This window comes from Nymphaea colorata, chromosome 6, assembly GCF_008831285.2.
Source record: "Nymphaea colorata isolate Beijing-Zhang1983 chromosome 6, ASM883128v2, whole genome shotgun sequence".
Classification (NCBI taxonomy): domain Eukaryota; kingdom Viridiplantae; phylum Streptophyta; class Magnoliopsida; order Nymphaeales; family Nymphaeaceae; genus Nymphaea; species Nymphaea colorata.
The window spans coordinates 4,164,934-4,183,414 of record NC_045143.1 but is presented as its reverse complement, the minus strand read 5'-3'; the positions used below and the strand labels follow the sequence as shown (position 1 = coordinate 4,183,414).

The 18,481-nt window shown below is 39.0% G+C and overlaps 2 protein-coding genes across 4 annotated transcripts; one reads left to right on the top strand and one right to left on the bottom strand.

Annotated features, from left to right (window-relative positions):
• The first annotated feature begins 1,814 nt into the window (after positions 1-1,814).
• On the top strand, positions 1,815-8,279 carry LOC116255852 (uncharacterized). Of its 3 annotated transcripts, none has more exons than XM_031631929.2 (10): positions 1,815-2,000; positions 2,470-2,553; positions 2,657-2,768; positions 3,179-3,215; positions 3,321-3,390; positions 3,509-3,613; positions 3,928-4,078; positions 4,552-4,634; positions 7,770-7,863; positions 7,935-8,279. In XM_031631929.2, the coding sequence occupies exons 2-10, from the start codon at positions 2,532-2,534 to the stop codon at positions 8,020-8,022; spliced, it is 762 nt and encodes a 253-aa protein (XP_031487789.1). In that variant the 5' UTR covers positions 1,815-2,000; positions 2,470-2,531; the 3' UTR covers positions 8,023-8,279. The 3 variants fall into 3 exon arrangements, with proteins under 3 accessions (XP_031487789.1, XP_031487788.1, XP_031487790.1); XM_031631928.2 differs by having other exon boundaries at positions 1,817-2,000; positions 2,467-2,553; XM_031631930.2 differs by lacking the exon at positions 1,815-2,000 and adding an exon at positions 2,035-2,264 and having other exon boundaries at positions 2,467-2,553.
• A 1,317-nt stretch (positions 8,280-9,596) lies between these two features.
• LOC116255851 (boron transporter 4-like) lies at positions 9,597-16,534 on the bottom strand. Its single transcript, XM_031631927.2, has 13 exons — positions 16,276-16,534; positions 15,903-16,008; positions 14,786-14,868; positions 13,352-13,544; positions 13,131-13,269; positions 12,584-12,916; positions 12,211-12,384; positions 12,013-12,108; positions 11,653-11,769; positions 11,002-11,324; positions 10,620-10,899; positions 10,188-10,328; positions 9,597-10,067 (listed from the first exon to the last, which is right to left on the bottom strand). Exons 2-13 carry the CDS (start codon positions 16,004-16,006, stop codon positions 10,035-10,037), a joined length of 2,016 nt encoding a protein of 671 aa, XP_031487787.1. The 5' UTR covers positions 16,007-16,008; positions 16,276-16,534; the 3' UTR covers positions 9,597-10,034.
• Positions 16,535-18,481: the final 1,947 nt, after the last annotated feature.

The following is an 18,481-nucleotide window of genomic DNA, read 5'->3' as shown; positions in this document are numbered from 1 at the left end:
CTAGGGACATATAGTGCACATACATCTGCGCCTGGTCCACTGGCATTTTTTAATCGAAAGTTCTCCAATAATGTTCCAGAGAATCAGTGTACTGCCCACCGTCATTTTGCTAAGAACGAGACCCGACCATTCGCATCTTGTACACAAGGTAAGTAGGAATTTGTATGAATAAGAATGTAAATCTTTAGGATATACATGAATTTGGCATTTAGTTTTTATTGTTGTACTGAATTGAAGCACATCCCACATTCATTATTTAAATCCAAATCATTTACATCCCTAGGTATGAGCAGAATATTGTCAGAATGCGGAGGTTATATTATGTCATGGAATATATGTTACGAACCCTAACAACAAACTGTGTTATGAGTTGAAAATGACGAAAAATGGCCTTATTGGTTAAATAGAATACTAAAAAAAAAAAGCACATGGAAAATTACCAAAGTGTCCCTTTAGTAAAAGTGAAAAATATGTGATATCATGTTAGCAACATGACATGGAAAGCGCCTTCATCTCATGCTTGGCAGGCTAGTTTGGATCTGGATTTTTGTCAACTATTTGACTCAATAAGGTGGCTAATGTTGTGAAAGAAAAGCAAGTGGCAAGAATCGTATTGATTTGATGAAGGAGGTTTAAGTTTCGAATCTTTTGACACCTAAAGATGAATTTGAAGGCTACCAACGTTAGTCGGCGACTTGATTGGATCCAAGATCCAGAGCATGTGAATTCAAGCAGCTGGGGAGAAGATAACTGATGCTTTAACTTTCACAGGATTGGATTGCATTGAAGCCCAAGTGAAGCAGACTAAGATCCAGTTATGGTCAGGCTTCACTAGGTCCAGGTTTAGATCTATTGTGCCTTTTTGGGCTTATTATACTGAACCTAAGTCTGAACTGATTCTTCAATGCCCATATTTTATCAATATAAAACAAGACCGAATACTTTATCAACTTCTAATAGTTTAAGTTTGGAGGGGAAAAAATGGCAGATTCAGTCGTGGAGCCACGTAGGAGCTAGGGTAGACACATGTCCACCTTAACATGAGCCCGTTTCAGTAGAAGATTCGAGTCTACAAATAAATAAAGTAGGCAGTAGGGCTTCAAACAGATCGGACCCAGATCAGGAAAACATATAAGAGACCGAATCAAAATAAGGTTTATCATAATAACAGAAGACAAACTATTCAAACTATTTCCAATCCACATTCCCTTTTCAACTTCAGTATAAACAATGTTCACCCTGGAGTTAGACTGGAAACGATCTGGCTGTTCTGTATTCACTTCTCTTAACTAGTGTTCTCCAAAAGTTTTCATTTGCTTATGGCAAGAGCACAATCATTAAAGAAATATATAAAATGAATATAAGGTGAAGCACTTGGAAGAAAGAGTTGACATTCTCAAATCCACCTTTTGATCCGCCTAGCATGATCTGCAGATGTCATCTTCCACTTATGATCGAGGTCCAATAATGGAGGAACGGAATGGTATGGTCAGTCATCCCCCACACCACCAGAAAATAATGGACTTCTACAGCGACGTTGGTGAGTTAAGTGGAGTGTCTGATTAGGTTCAGATACAAACTTCTTATGATTTCTACGAGGCAGTTGAAAATGACCTTCTAATGTTTTTTTCTTTTTAAACTCTAATAAAGGTATAATTGTTACGGATATTATATTTTCATTATCGACCATCAATCAAGCCTTCCAAAACCAGCACCATTGAACAGCTCAAACAAAATGAGGGAGTTGGGATTACAGGTTGATATTGTTATTACAATTAACGTGTTATCAAAGGTCACGAAGTTTGTGCCCTGGGTGAGGGTAGGCCAACTCACTCAAAAAGGAGGTGGTGATAAGTAATTTGATGGGGGTCTTTGGAAAGGGAGCAGACTTTTCACAGAAAGCATTTCCCCAGGCACGGCAGTACTAAGAAACAACCCAAGGAGAGAGAGGGAGAGAGAAAAGGTCGAATGCTTTTGGGGGCTCGACGAGAATCCACCAGGTTTTGTTGGTCTCTTTGCATCCTTTTTACAATAATAGCAAGCTATCGTGTTTCACTTAAAAGCTTAAAATTCCACTCCCTCTGTCGGATTCCTTCTCCCACTTTTACATTTTCCGTTCTTGGTCGGTTCTGCACCATCAGTAATCAATACAAAAGTCCCAAATTTCTTTCTTTTCTGCTTTTCAACTCTTCCATCTTGTCAAAAGCGGGAACACCAGCGATAGAGTCGATTCTAAAGAAGGATTATTCTCCTTGGTAGAGAGTGTAGGTGCCGCCGATTTTGTTCAATATTCCTTAGTTTTTCCTTTCTTGCTTATTGGTTTCTTTCTTTGCATGGATGCGTTTGAGATATTGTTGCGCATTTGGCTTTTGAGTTGGTGGAAATTTCAGTTTCTGTTCAATGATTTTAGTTCATTTCTTCTAGTGGGTATATATAAGAATGTCAACTCTGTTCTTTTCATTGCAGTAGGTGCTTTCTGTAGACTGCAGAAGCAGCATAGGCCGCGACAGCGAGTTCTCCACTGCTTTAAGATGAGCTTCGGAAGCAGTTCTGGTTGGCTCAGCTCGTCTGTTCTATCTATTGAATTTATGATTCCTTTGGCTCACCTAATGTTGGTAGTGGGGATTTTTATTTTGGGTTTGGGTACTTGATGCAGGGAGCAGAGGTGCAAGGGCGTTTGAGTTTGGAAGGACTCATGTCGTTAGACCAAAGGGCAAACATCAGGCGACCATTGTCTGGCTTCACGGCCTCGGCGACAATGGCTTGAGGCATGCCTTGCAGCCCTTAATCTTCTTCTTGTTTTCATACTTTGCTTTCATTCAGCTTCTTGGCTACCATGCATTGTTTTTCAATTTTCCAAGAAAAAAAAAAAATATCTGGTAGTAAAGAACTTGTATAGATCAAATTTTCAAAATTGGCTCCAAACGTTGGAAAAAATTCTTAAAATGAAAGCCTGCGGTTATAGCCCATCATTGTTCTCAAAATGTGGAAGCGTTGTTAATGTTGTAGATTTTGCTTTTTTTCATTATTACCAAATTAACAAGATTATTTCCACAGCTCCAAACTTCCTAGTGCTGTTGAGGAAATCTATCTGACAATGTCAAAAGACGTGTATCGTTGTTCATGCTTCTATTTTCTTGTATGAATCACAAAATCCCTCTGTCCGTTTTTTCTGCAGTTGGTCACAGCTCTTGGAAGCGCTGCCTCTTCCTAATGTAAGTATACATGTGAATATCGATGTTAGCTAGTATATTGTTCACCGACATGATTTAAGATGTAAATAGTGACGTAATATCTTTTGTGACCCTAAATTTTTGAAGATCAAATGGATATGCCCCACGGCGCCTAGTAGGCCAGTAGCCATCTTTGGTGGATTTCCGTGCACTGCATGTAAGGTTCCCACCATAAGATATTTACTATTATCATGTGCAGTTCTCTGCCATTTTCAACTTTAGTAATTCTTGAGCTACAAACGCGTGCAACTTTTTGACCTACTCATTACTAACAGGGTTTGATGTCGGAGATCTTTCGGAGGAAGGTCCCGCTGATGTAGAAGGGTTGGATTCTTCAGCAGCACATGTTGCAAACTTGTTGTCGACTGAACCTGCTGACAGTATGCTCCTTTTACATACTGTATCATACTTCTATTCTCGTTTCTATTTATGTTTCTGAATTTGAGGCTTTTTTGAAAGAAAGCAACCTTGGGCTCCATAGTTTACCAATGGGGAACTGTTCTTTCTTTTTCGCACAGATGTAGAATGTTTAGATGAGTTGCTTGCAGACAGTGAATTACTTCTTTTAATTAGTATGGCATTAGTGCATCCATGATATACTTTTTCGAATACCTCATCTCATTATTTTGCTAAAGTAGAAATTATAGCTTTAAAATCTAATATTGATTTCTTATTTGCTTCTCAAAATTTCCAGTCAAACTTGGGGTTGGAGGGTTTAGTATGGGTGCTGCAACTGCCTTATATTCTGCAACTTGCTGTGCTTATGGGAAATATGCAAATGGAAATCCTTACCCTGTCAATATCAGTGCTGCTGTTGGTCTAAGTGGCTGGCTTCCATGTGCAAGGTCTGTGATTTTTTTCCTCCTGCTCTGTCCCTTTTCTAAGCCCAAAAAGCTAAAATTTCATCAACATAAAGAGATTACTAGAACAGATACACCAAAGTTGTAAAAAGTGCTTTGCTTTTGGACTGTGTTGGCCAATGCAATATAAAGCCAATACAGGTTTCTATAATTGTGATAATTTTATTTTAAAATTAATTTTCAAATTAAAAAAAATGAGAAATAGAATGATATGGGTTGATATGCAACAACACATATCAGCCATATGCCATATTTGTGAAAAAAATCAATGCTGCTCCAAGACTATTATTTACAACATTGAGTTGTACAAAATTTGTTTCCCCATTTAATTATGTTGTATATATCTTCTTCTTGTCACTTTTATGTAATTAGCAACTTTTGTCTTGTGAATATCAATTTTAAAGCACATCTTTCTCTTCTCTGCCGTTTTTAGTATGTCAATTGTTGTTTATCATCAGGAGCCTCGGCAACAAAATTGGAGAGTCAGAAGAGGCTAAAAGACGTGCAGCATCTTTACCTCTTCTACTCCTACATGGAAAAGGTACATGTTTCTGCTTCTACTGTTATTTACTTATTTATTGTTATTTTTTTCATTTAAGGACTGTTTGCCTGACTGCAAAAGTTTTATATGTGCAAAAATTTTACCTAATACAGAACTCTTGTGACTAAAAGTTTAGAATTTTTAAGGCAAAGACAAGTACTATGCTAACAATTTTGCAATAGCAAAAACTTTTGCCATGCTTGTAAGTTTTAGGGAGAGTAGATCCATAATTCTTTTTGGCAAAAGTTTTGCCTAAAGCAGACCTTTTGCCTTCAAAGAAAAGCCCTGTGTTATAAAATTAATTGTGGCTCATCAATCTCTTCACTCTTGTAGTCCTCTGTTTTTATCCTAATTGTGGGCGTCATAAATATGTCCTTAACCTCAAGCTTCAATAGTCAAATGGAAGAGTAAAAGCATACATGGACAATCAAGGACCAAGAGAGTCTTAAAAAGCACAGGGCCCTTATGTTATTTTGGTCTTGCTATGTGATAAATGAAGAAGTTTCTCTTTGATATCAGGAAGTTTAGGTTAAGTGTGATTGTGTTGATATAAAAAGATAAGATATATAGAATGAATTTTCTTTATTTGTTGAGCGACAAGACAACTATATCGTGTCATATCCTGTTAATAAGTTCTTTGTGAGATTTTGGATGACTAGATTGTGTATTTGTTCTCTCATAAAAAATGTTGCAACGCTGCAAACAATCAAGCTAGAAGACTCTCTATCTTGTGCGCGCAGGCGCAGTATATTAAACATTTGCAGTCAGCCAATTCTCCTAGCAGATTATGCCAATATACACAGCCCTAGTATCTAACTCATGTCCTCCTTCACTGTGAAGTTTGTAAACCAGCCCTGCCTGTCCTGATGGATGGAGCTTTTGTCATTCGTTCTCTTCTAGATCTTGGCATTACTTCTGCATTAATGGCTCTTAGAGCTGTTGCCACATGTACCTCTTAGTATTGTTTTAGTGTCTCATAGAGTTTTGAATAGCATCTGCCAGCAGATCTATATTCATTCTTGAATGCTGTTGAATACTATTTGTTTTATTTCCTTTCTGAAACTATCACCTGTAAATCCACATTTGTATATATGAAACTTTTGGAATTGACAAGAAAGTAGGGATTCCTTGGAGCAACTTCCTAGTTCTAAACGATGCATCACATTTTTCAGTGTGATTATTAACTGCAAGTATAAATTGGTGAGAGGAATGCAGGTTCACCACTGAATGACTTCTGCTGCTCTGCACCCTTCGTGGCATGGTTTGTTCTGTCTATACTCTAGGATAGTCTTGGCTTTCTTTAGTGCACTGACAATCTAAAGCACTATCAGTTTGTGTTTTTCAATATTGTTAACAAGTTCTAAATGTCAAATTAGTTGATGAAGAAGCATAGAGCACTAGACACAGTTGACAACAAAAGAAGGGGTCAGTTGCTCCTGGTCAGTTGTAACTTTTTTATGAATTCAACCTGGTTAGTTACTTATATTAAGTAGTAGATGGTTGTTAGGAATGGAAAAAGGCAAGGCTATATGGCAAGATGGCAGTGGTTTATTCTGAGTCAGGGTCAAACTCTCCAAGCTAGCAAATAGTTACCAATAAATAGAAGTATGTTTTTCTGTGCTAGAGTTGAAAGCTGATATGATTTCCAGAGTCAAAAGTTCTATGTCGTTGAACTAGTTGAGTTGATGGGAGGACCATCTCTATAGGAAGAATGTGCAACTATGTCACAGAGATTATTGCATCTCCTGAATTTTATCATATCCCCATGGAATAGACAAATGTGTAATAAAGATATCCAATTTAGTTGATATAAACAAAAAAAATGTTGAGAACCTACTGAGAGTTATATAAGTGAGAAACTTGTGATTCTTTGAGGATCTAATTTTTTTTGTCATTGTATGGTTGCATTTATCCCCACACTCTTCTTGTCATTGCATGCACACCTGTGTCTGGGGTGAACCAGTGCTTAACAACCCGGAGTCATTGCATAGTTCGGTGTAGGAGTAGTGAGATGCAGTAGACCAAGATATAGAAACCAAGCAGCAAACATGAGAAGGATGGAATGAAGTGTGTGAAGATTTGGTGGTATCATAATTCATGACGAGGTGATAGGATCAATTGCAAGAAGACACACTTAGAGAATCAGTTTAAAAATTTGAAGTAACAAGTAATGTGCATCGCACTTGGAAACAACTTGTTAGAGATTACCTTGAAAGAGATACAGGCTAGAAAATTCTTCCATCTCTATTAAACCTTTCATTTGGGTGTCTTTTGTGATTCACCTTGTATGCCCCTTCTGAGCCGATTATTATGGATCTCTTTTTCTCTTTCTTTCTGACTCTCTTCTTCCCTCAATGTTACATTTCATTGATGTTGATCTCCTTGTATAAAATAAATATAAAATCATGCTATTTCCATATCTTCCGTTCATATGTCTGCTAAGTGAGAACTTCACAATGGTGATTTGTTTCTCCAGTTCAATGATCAGGAATAATTAGTTCTTCTATCTATATTATGATAAAGTTGCTTTATAGATTACAAATGGTAAATGAGACCCTGCACCTAATCTTTTCTTCTGCATGAACCTCCTAAATCTTTGCCACCCATTTTAAAGTTGCCACATACATTCCATACTAACTTAGTTCTTTATGCGCCTAGTTTCTGCTAATAATTTGACTTAGTGTTTGAAAAGCTTCTCCAACAGTGTATTGATCTCAAAAATTATCCAGCATTTTGTTATTCCTAGCTGATTTGGGAACTTCTACAAGTCATCCTGTTTAGTTTAGCATAAAATGGAAAATCTACAAGGGCATAGAGTCCTATGAGCTGCCTGTGGCCCATATTTAGTGGTATGCATAATACACAGACGTTACTTGTATGTGTGAGCATTTTTACATGTCAATTTATTAATCCAAGTCAAGATAAATACTGCTGATCAATTGATTTGGGGGATGATTAGCTTGTCAGATATCTAAAATCCAGATATTTATTGGTGAAAGAAGACAAAGGGCATTATTTAATTGCCATCTCTAGTTCTAGCTCAGCGTACTTCTGTGTTGTATGCTTCAAGTTTGAACATCTTAAGCTGTATTTACTGCTTATAGTTACACAAAAGGTCTTCCCTTTTGGTTTCAGGGGATGATGTAGTCCATTACAAGCATGGAGAGAAATCAGCAGAGGTTTTGACATCTTCAGGATTCCGAAGCTTAACTTTCAAATCTTACAATGGGTACGTCTATAATTACATTTTCAATAAAATGCCTTGAGTTTTAAACTTATACGGCTGAGTTTTGCAAGCAGGCTGGGTCATTATACAGTCCCCGAAGAAATGGATGATGTCTGCAAATGGATCATTGCAACACTGGGCCTTGAGACTTCACAATCATAATGCGAGTTATGTCCAGGGATGCTCGTGGAGAAATGGTGATGAGAAAAAATGAGTGAGAGTTTGTCTCGTTTATGATTGGCAAGTTGGTTTAATGATGTTCTAATTAAGCAAGCCTTGGGGGCTATCGTACTGTTTCCGCTGGAGTCGAAATGGTTAAATGTGCTTCTGTAGTTCCCTTATCCACCATGGCGTTTTGTGTGAGTTTGATGTGATAATGTAATGCTTGCCATTCAATTTTGGGGTCGCTGACTGTCTTACATGGTTGCTTGATGTTGGCTACGTTGCTATAAAATTTTCTACAGACTTGAGCCCATAGAACCGTGTGTGTGACGGAACTCCATTACCTAGCATCAATCACTGAAAGATCGTGAAGAGAGAGCTCATCCTGCTTGTTGCACCTCATTTCCGATGCTTCAAGAGATGCTAGTTTTACGACATCCCCTGATCCATCCATTCTTCATGCTGCGAGTGTTCATTTCTTGCAGTTTCGGGATCTCCTCGTTTTTATAATCTGGATATATTCATGGGCGATATCAATTTGAAGGTATAAACATTGCGACTGTCAATCAAAAGGGCAAGTTTGTGTAATATAAATCGGTATGAAAATGGACTAGTGCCCTCTCGTTGGTAGCAAAGATTTGGTTGTTTGATTCCAATCTAGACTCAGGATTAGACAATCATTTAATTTCTCAAGGTGGATACCAAATCCCTAGCCACTTGAACAATAAACACAAGATTGACAGCACTCACCGGCATATAATATTGAACACGTCCTTCCATGTCTTTTTGTAGGTCGCACTCCATCAGGCTCCAAGTTCATACTAATGTACATAACATTCTTGGCATTTTATTTTAAAACCAACTCCTAAACTTGGGTCATGTTATATTTTGGCTAATGATGAAAAAATTCTGAGTTACAGGATTATTTGAATATACAAGGATGTGACTTGTTAAAGGAAAACGCAAATGATTTTTCAGAACCAACTTGGTACAAGATTCACATCTATGTAATTTTTACAGATATTGAAATTCGCACAGTATTTAGGTTGCTGCAAGTTTGGATTATCTAAGAGCAAAATCATCAGACATTAAGTCAACTGAGGTATGGAAGTTCAGCATGTGACCCTGGTTAGAATGAGATGATTAAAAAACCAATCAATTAAATGCTGACAAATGGGACAAAGATGACAACCAAACCATAAATAAATCATTGCAATCTGTGATCGGTCGGACTTCTTTGCGGTCCATTTTCTGCTGAAGGTTATGAAATAAGCAAGATCAAGTAGGTTATTAATTTAGAAGAATGTGATTGGCGTATATACATCTGGAAGTGTGGCATTTAGACCGTATCAGAAACCTTTTCTGTTTCCATGAATTTCTTTTCTTATTTGAGAATAGGAACCTCAACAGATTGTTGACCACATGAATGCTTAATACCTTATTTTCTCAAGCGTATCAATGGGAAGGGAAAAAATCTCTTCCATATAAATACAAAAAGAACAGGAGATCAAAATTCATTAGGATCAATTCGTTTCCAGAAAAATTGTTTTTGTTTGATACATGAACCGCAGAAGAGTTAGTGGAATATTGTACTAGGCAAAATGTAGCAATCTTCTATTTCTATCTTGGATAAATAGAGAGAATGGGTAAACATATGGCAGGACTACGCTTGAAATACCATAAGCTCCACAGAGCCTTCGATTAACAGCATGGTATTGGGATTTTATCTTTGCTCAGTACACATTTACATACAACAGATAAAAATGGTACTGCAATGGAGCAGTAACACATCACAGATTCACAGCCACATCGTATCTTCACTTTTTCTCCCTTATTTTGAGTGAACTATATCATGCGATTTTTCTTCACAATCTAGGCTAACAAAACTATAAAATTTTCTGTCATTGATCCCTTGAACATTAAAGAGTTGCTCCATGTCTTTTCATTTCCCAACAAGAAGCTCCTCTATGCAAAGAAGGCATCAATGTGTTTACATCTCTCTTTCTTCCAACTCATTCGTGGTTTGTTTCTTGCGACGGATGAACCTGCAGCAAGAATTGGACATAATTATATGCCAACTAAAGAAATAGAAATTGAATTTTACTGAGGAGAGACAAGAAAGCCTTTTTTTGCAAGGGATGAGTGCGTAGGATCAAGTCACTTGCCTGAAAATGCTTCATATCAAGGTCTCCGCTAAAATTTCTGACCTTGATTTCTCCTCTATGAGTAGTAATCTCATCCAAGATCTCTGCATCACAGACTTCCATGCACCCTTCCTCCTCACCACCTTGGGGGATTTCCAGTTCCTAATGCCATCAACTTATTTTGTCAGCATCTTAAAATTAAAAAAATTATAGTCAGCATACTCAACTTAATAACGGGGTTCATATTAAACCCCCAGAAAAAGTTGTTACTCATGGAAAGTTAACTTTCAGTTCTATATTTCCTGCATATGAACGAAGAACAGAAACGAATTGCAGAAATTCCACCAATGGCGATTATGAATTTGGAACGAAAAATGTGGTCATATTCTCCAGAATGCAGAAGGCCAACCTCAACGTTAATTAATTTCAAGGTGATGAGTTTAAGGTTATTACCCTGATGGAGAGATTCTTCTCAAACATTGCAGCACCAGCAATTTCTTCATACTCAGCAGCATCAAGTTCCATTAAGTGGTGTCTGTAGAATAACTTGGGTAGGATATATATTCTAATGACTATGAGAAGAAAGAAAGCAACAGGGAAGAGTATCCCTGCTACAGGTATCCACGTGATGCCGAAGCACGCCATCAGGTAAACCAGCTGGAACAAAGTAAAATAGGCTATGTACTTAAATGGCACTGATTCGACGAATGAAGCATGTCCCGTTTGTAGAACCCTGTAATATGTCCAACACAAACATAAGCCATAGAGCCATAGAGCGAGAGAGCGAGAGAGAGAGAGAGAGAGAGAGAGAGAGAGAGAGAGAGAGAGAGAGTACTTGAATCTGCGAGTGGGAGTAATGAAGAGCATGAGCAGCCTCTCCCAGAACTGGTTGCCTGGCAGGCTATCAATAGCCATGTAAGCAAAATAACCCCAAAGAACAGATGTTGGTATCATCTTGATGATGGACATGATACCAAGACAGCCAGCAACGAGCAAAGATTGGCCAAGGTTGCTAACTCTCTGCTCATTAACGCGAACTGGAAGATGAGCATCTATGTGCTTTTCAGGATCAAAACCACCGTCCTTAGCCCCATTATTACCAGAGCTCCCCAATACAGCTTCTTTCAAGTTCTTGAGTTCTTTGGTGACTACGGCGTTCTGCAGTAAAAAAAACCAGCTCATCAATAATGTACCATGGAATCCTGACATACAACTACTTAATGTGCCTGTTGGGAGAAGCTAATTAACAGATATTGCCTATTGTTCTGCAAAATTTCGTGGTTCTCCTGAACCTTTTCCAATTTCTTAACCTCTTGATGGTACCAAACTACTCAATCTCAAAAGGTCCTTTGAATTGTTTACACTTTACATTATGAACATAAGAAGTTTCTTACCGATGCAAAAAATGAAAAATAGTTAACGATGGAAGCAACTTCATGGAATGTGTAAAAGAAAAACATCGAATGGCAGTGGTGGAAGTGCATACTTCTGGATTACTGTCCATCTGAATAAATACTTCTTGCATCTTGCCATATATTTCACTGTTGCTGGCCTTCAATTTTATGCCCTCCTTGGCGCTTTCTACCATCTTCCTTCTGATTAACTATCCAAGAAAAATGCTACTGATCATTAGAAAGGGTATGAAGACTATTTGGCACGAACGCAGATCAGTAGTAGAGGATGCGTTTGAGTTCCAATACATGGGAAATAAATAAAAATTAGAGGCCTCGTGTGCTTCCATCTATGATATAATGCCCAATGTTCATGTGGCCCTGGCCATGACCATGAGCAGAAAGCTGAAGCATGCACATACAAGTTGGGCAGGAGGTTAGAAGTTATGACAGACCTGCCGCTTCAGAACAGCTAGGCTCTTTGTGTGCATGGGAGACTGTGGTATGACGCCATTTGAAGGAGGAAGACCTACCAAACCACAGATCAGGACCTGCCAAATCCAGATTCAAACAGTTGAGGATCACCTTTGCAAACATGAACCCAGGAGGAAGTAAAGATCCTATTCCTGGTACAATCGATCAACAAGGATTACCATAAACCCGAGCATTAAAATGTCGTAGTGGTAAGAAGCTGGGTTCTTCAAATTGAATTCCTTTTGCTGTGCCATCTGAGCTGATACACTGTGGTCAAAAAAGTAGAGTCCTGCGATCATTATTGCAGGCACCAAGGCGACGAAGATGTACAGAGGTGGCACCATGGCCATATCCTACAGAGTCAGTATGGCTATCTGAATCAGTATATAGAACATGCTGATGAACGAACGAAAGCGTCAGTCACAAGGATCTTAGAAAGAAAGCGCGCAATAGTTTTCAGAGGCATTCGATTATTTTAAGAATTCCCTTGAATTGAAACAAGATGAAATAAATGTGAGCATGAATGGCTAAATTTCCATTAAGTTGGCCAACCTTGATAACCGTCCAGTTAGTCACTGCCCTTTTGTCCCAAGTGACAGGACTAGCGAGTCTCCTAGGAACCCCTTGTGGTACTTCTCTTGGTACACTGTATGAGAGCGCAGTCCACACCAGGACCATCAAAGGAACACCATAATCAGCAATGAAGCTTCTGAACCAACCTGTGCCATATTTCCATGACCTGGCACTTCTACTTCTCAGAGCAGTAAAGAGTAGCCCAAACGAGAAGATGATCCCAAGCAACCCGTTCGCGTATGTCCATTGAAATTGGTAGCGTTCCACGCTTGCGTCTTCGCCTTTTGGTATTCTGAATTCATCTACCAGCCCCTGTCATTGTTTTCCCAATTGAAAGCCATAACAAACATCAAATCCAGAAACGCTACATATACAAAAAACATTTCCAGCCATTAACTTTTGGTTGCTTCTATATTCATCTCTATGTAGGAGCATCATTTTAAGCATCGTTTTGGCATGCAGAATAGTATTCAGGATAGAGTTGAACAACTTTTAGTTCTTCCATTAACGGAAGAACTCAATGTACCTTGATTGCTTCTTGGATGAAGAGTATAGTGATCATCATGCCGAACAGTTCCCCTGTAATCCTTGTAAATCGACTGATAATAGCAGATGCGTTGAATATGGCCAGGAGAAAAAGCAAGAGAGCAGTCCAAATGCAAACCCTGCAAACATTTGTAGTTTTTGAACTATCAATAGCTGTAGAAGCTAAGTATGACACCAGAAGTGGAATTGGATATATAGTACCATCCAGCCCATGCCAAATACAGGCCCTCGCCAAGATCCTTCCTTTGCCTTGCGAAATTGTACAGGTAAATATACATTATAACAGTGGGCTCTGCAACGCCCACTATCATCAATGGCTGCCCCCCCAGTATCGAGTGCATGATGCCACAAAGGGCAGTCGATGCCAACGTCTGCACTGCGCTGAGCTTCCCATCTGAAAGATTGCAGCCATAGATTCAGCCACGTAACATATAACACAGAAACACTTGAAATTTAGCATGTCCAGACTGCAATTAAATTTTACCCCTTTTTTATTTTTCGGGGAAAAAAGAACTAGTTCCGATTTATTGTAGATATAAGGGGGACTGGAACCCGGTTTCTTTCATATTCGGGTCCAACCCGTTAGCAAAATGGATGGGATCAAACCATTTTCCAAATCTTGCAGGGTCCATGGAGACAGTTCCAGACCGGGCCAGACTGTCCACAGGTGGACTGGTGATGTTCAGTTTCCGCCATAACACGATAGCGGCGGAGCAGCATAGTCGCCGCTAAACACCAAATGGGACGAGCGGCGGAGATTAAGCCCCGCTCACCGTCGCCATGCAAATACATTCCATCGAGAGTTGCGGGACCGCGTGACGCCAAGCATGTGAACCGGCGCGATTACTGGTCAAGGAATCTCTTCATTCCGTGGACCACTGCCTGGCGAGCGCGCCGCCTGTCTGGCTGTCTCCTCGCACCTTCCTAATCCTCCCCAAATGCTCTCGATCGATAAAAAATTCAACCCACAAGGTCGACCTTTCTAACAACAAAGGTCACTTTTCTTGTGCTTCTCCTTTCAAATCTGGAAGAAATGCATAGTTCACAGGCACTCTAAGGAGTGACCAACAGGTCCAACACATTCCTTTGCTAAAGCTATGCACATATATACATAAGATTTATGAAATGTTCTTTGAGATCGTAGAAATCTTATTTGAAATGCAATTTTATGACCCTTCATATTTTTGAACAACATATGAAATACTGATTTTGATTCTCTGTAAGATCTGGCATCTTGCATACATCTGTATAATTGGATTTCAGCTGCGGTTCTTCTCTTTTGGCCAATATAATTTTGAGAAGTTTTGGACTTGTAGCACGTTTTCCATGGTGATGGGTCCGGCCGTCCAAACCAAAACCCATGGAAAAAATGAAGAAAGTAAAAGAAAAGGACAAACCCCATACATCAACTGACCAACTTGACTTGAACAGTGAATTAATTTCCACATTGACAGCTAAAATTTCTCTTGCTATCGCTACTTTCTGCAGAAAAAATCAACTGCACATTAAATTTCTTTCTATATATTCTTTGTTTATCACTACGTCTTTTTCTTGGCATCCATAAGAAAAAGAAAAGGAAAACCATAAAATTTTCCTTTACATTGGAAGAGTAAAACATAAGGCAAGTGGGCAAACCTGTTTCTCTGCTGAGCTGCTCACCGAAAGCGATGACAGGAAGTGCAGAGGCGAAGAATATGTACGTCGTTGGTGCCAAAATCCTGCAATTCAACCATACAAAATTATTTATGTTGTATATCAAACACACCTTTCACTTCCCTATGCAGAAAGCGTATCACTTTTAAAATGTGGCGTCTCTGACCATCTGTTTGAACGAAGCCAGTTTGAAGATGGAGCTCTTCATTAGTAAAGGCCTCCCAGATTGTCTTTTTATTTTTTATTTTGTCGTCAAAACCACAGTAGAAAGTGTATTTGTGACACCCAATTGCTTGACCATGGTTTCCTCTCTCTCTCTCTCTCTCTCTCTCTGTATGTATATATATATATATATATATATATATATATATATATATATATATATATATATATATATATATATATATGGACTCAAACTATAGTGTGATGTAGATGTTGGCTGCCCATATGCACCTACATTTTAAGGAATTTCTTTTACTTTGTAAGTGTGTGGTGCATGCGCATGAACATTTCATTTCTAATGAATTGACTTTTCTGCTTCCAACCGCGGCCACATTATTTAGTTTGTTGAGGATTTCCGAATTCAGTGGTTCGCCATGACCTTGCCAATATATTTTAAGAAACAAGCATTCATGTGTCTTTATTAAGGAAACGCAATAAAGTAACGGTTTGTGGAAAACCAAATATTCCAAACACTATTTTTTGTTTCCAATTTACTAAAAAAAACATTCACAAGAATCGTGGGACGCGCCCCACCCCAACCACAGATACACATATAGACATAAGACAAAGAGAGTAGTTTGTAGTATCATGATTTATTTATGCTATGAATAACTTATGGTTGAAATATTGAAATATATATCCGTATGGAAGATGAAGGTAACCATGACCATCGTAAGTATGCCGGAATATCACGATGCAATTGATGAATGATTTGCTCACATGAAATTGGTGCTATGGGTTCTTCTCTTGGAGATTTGCACTGTGATAACTGATCGCCGCTTTGTCTCTCTTCTCTCGAGACGAACACGCATGGGAACGCGGACAAAAAGAAAAAGAGAAAGAGAAAGAGAGACAGAGAAAGCGAGGAAGAAAAAACCTGTATCCGGATCGAAATCCGGCCACCCAATCTTCCTTGTAGCAGGGCAATCTTCCTTTGACATCCTCGACCACGCCTTTGAACGGAGAACACCACCGACCCATCACTAAAACCACAGAGAAAGAACCTCTTCAATCGCGGCAACCAATCAAAACGTTGAAAAGAGAGAGAGAGAGACAAACATCGAAGAAGAAAGAAAGAAGGAATGGAAGAAAGAAAACCGCATTTCCCTGTGTTTCCAAATACAACCTTGTTGTTTGCAGTAATAGAACAAAGCCAAAGATAGAAAAGAAGGCAATGGGGCGAAACTAAAGGTCGAAGGAGGGGACGATGTATCCCTTCACACGAGAGAGAGAGAGAGAGAGAGAGAGACCTGGATGGTAGTGGGAAGAAGCCGGCGGAGGGTAAAGAGCATGAACCGGTCACTTTTCCGGCGGAACGGAGGGAATCGATCGGAAAAACTTGCTCGGGGGCCGCCGGTTCTTTTGTGGGAGGGAAGAGCAGGCCACCACCCTTCTCCTCCCTTCTCTCCAACACTGCCGAGACTATCGCTCCCTCTCTCGCTCCGTGATTTATAAGGCTCCGCCTCTCATTCTATGCATCTCTTTACAGAAATGAATTCCAAAAGCCATGTAGAAAAAACAGAGAAATGTGAAAAAGTTAGAATTTGGTAACACACTTTTTCTTCTCTACTTTGGATCTTCGGTCCCATTTCGTTCCTTCATTCCCAGTTTGGGCGCGCTTGTTGAGAGGTTCGGTCCACCTGTCGCCTCCTGGTTGGCTGCCACCGATGCCGTTCTTTGCTGACCAAGAAGTTGGAAGATCCCCTTTGCAAGCAGCCGCTCCTTCGGATCTGGTTGGGGAGAAAAGGGGGGTCGGTGCAACCGATCGGGTCTGGACCCTCACTTTGGATCCAGATTCACAAACAAAAATAAGGATTTGAAGTTTGGATGTTAGGTCAGATCTCAAATCCTTAGTTTGATAAAGCATTGAATTTGCCATAAATTGAATTTTTTGCAATATCGGTGAAAGATATGCTTCATCAAATCCATGGATTTCAAATTTAAAGTAATCAAATGCCCTCCACCTTTTGATTTGTGATGCTTAAAGGACTGCCGTTAAAATTGGTCTCCGACGGACACGATGGAATTCACGAGTCATGACCATTTTGATTCAACAAACGACCTTTTGATTTGTGATGCTAATTAATGTCCCTTCAATGGATTGGCTGCTTATTCATCCGGTTCAGTTGAACCAGTTCCCAATCAACAAAAATATTAAAATAATTATAAAAAAAATAAATAATGGGTATAAATTGACAAAAATAAAAAACCTGAAAATATTTAGGAAATAGTCAAGAGCTGACATGCAGCGGTCTTGAGTTGGCCACCGAGCGATTGATTTTAATAATGTTTCATAAATCTGTTCTAATTTTTAAAGTAAATTCACATAACACAGTTAAAAACAAATTCATCGAATACTTGTAATAGCACTTTATGAATGAAACAGTAACAAAATATTACTCTTACCAATAAGCGGCAAGACTTGGTTAAAACATTTGCTCGTGTGGCTGAAGAACATGTAGACACATTATGGCATGTTTGACATGGTCATCACCGATGTTATTATGCATGAGTTGAGTACACCGCAGCGTTTTTTAATGTTTCATGTATTATGCACACTCAAGTTTTATAAAAATATGTAAACTTAGTTAGTAAATATAAGCACTAGCTGCGCGTACTAACTCATTTGCCGTAACAGTCTACAAGTCGCATGTATGAAATTATTCTTTTAGAAATGTGCATGGCTATACTGTTTATTACACTATAAATGATAGTTAAGCATACAAACTTATACGATGCATTAGATTTATTAATAACAAAAAAAAAAAACTAGGAATTACAATCATTTCCCCTCAATTGTATATGCGTAGACAAAAATGTAAAGATTACTTTTTCCAAATGTGGCGTAACCGTTTCAACTAAAGCTCGCAATTCACAAAGTTCGTGTTTTAATTATATAATAAAAAAGCCTCAAACAAACACGCGTCTACATGAATCGGCACGCACAGCTGGGGGGGAGAGACCGCTAGCTGTCGCCGGAGGAACGGTCCTTCCTAGAAGGAGGAGGAAGAGCTAACCGCTAGCGGCTAATTGGCCCAGGTCAGGCCAGGCTGGCCATGAAGGAGGTTGGGGGACGAAAAGAAACTCTTGGAAAGTGACGACGCGTTTGCTTTGTATATCGTATTAAAAGCATGAGACCTGCGTAACCCGGAAAGCTTTCCTCATTGCTTTTCTCCTCTTTTCATTTTGGAAGCCGCGCACATGCAAGAAGAATCAGTTTGGTAGGTTTCTCTCCCCTGCCTGCTTGCTCCTTCTTCTGCCCTGCCCTGTAACCGATCTTCATAGCAGATGTCAGCTGTGTATATATTTACTTATTTGGCAATACTCAAAGGAGAAATCTCTAAACAAGAAAATCATTTTTCTTTATTGTCAAGGCTTTTGCTATACTAGGCGTCGACCTCCTCTTCATGCAAATGAAACATTAATTAGCATCTTAACTGAATATCTTTCTCTGAT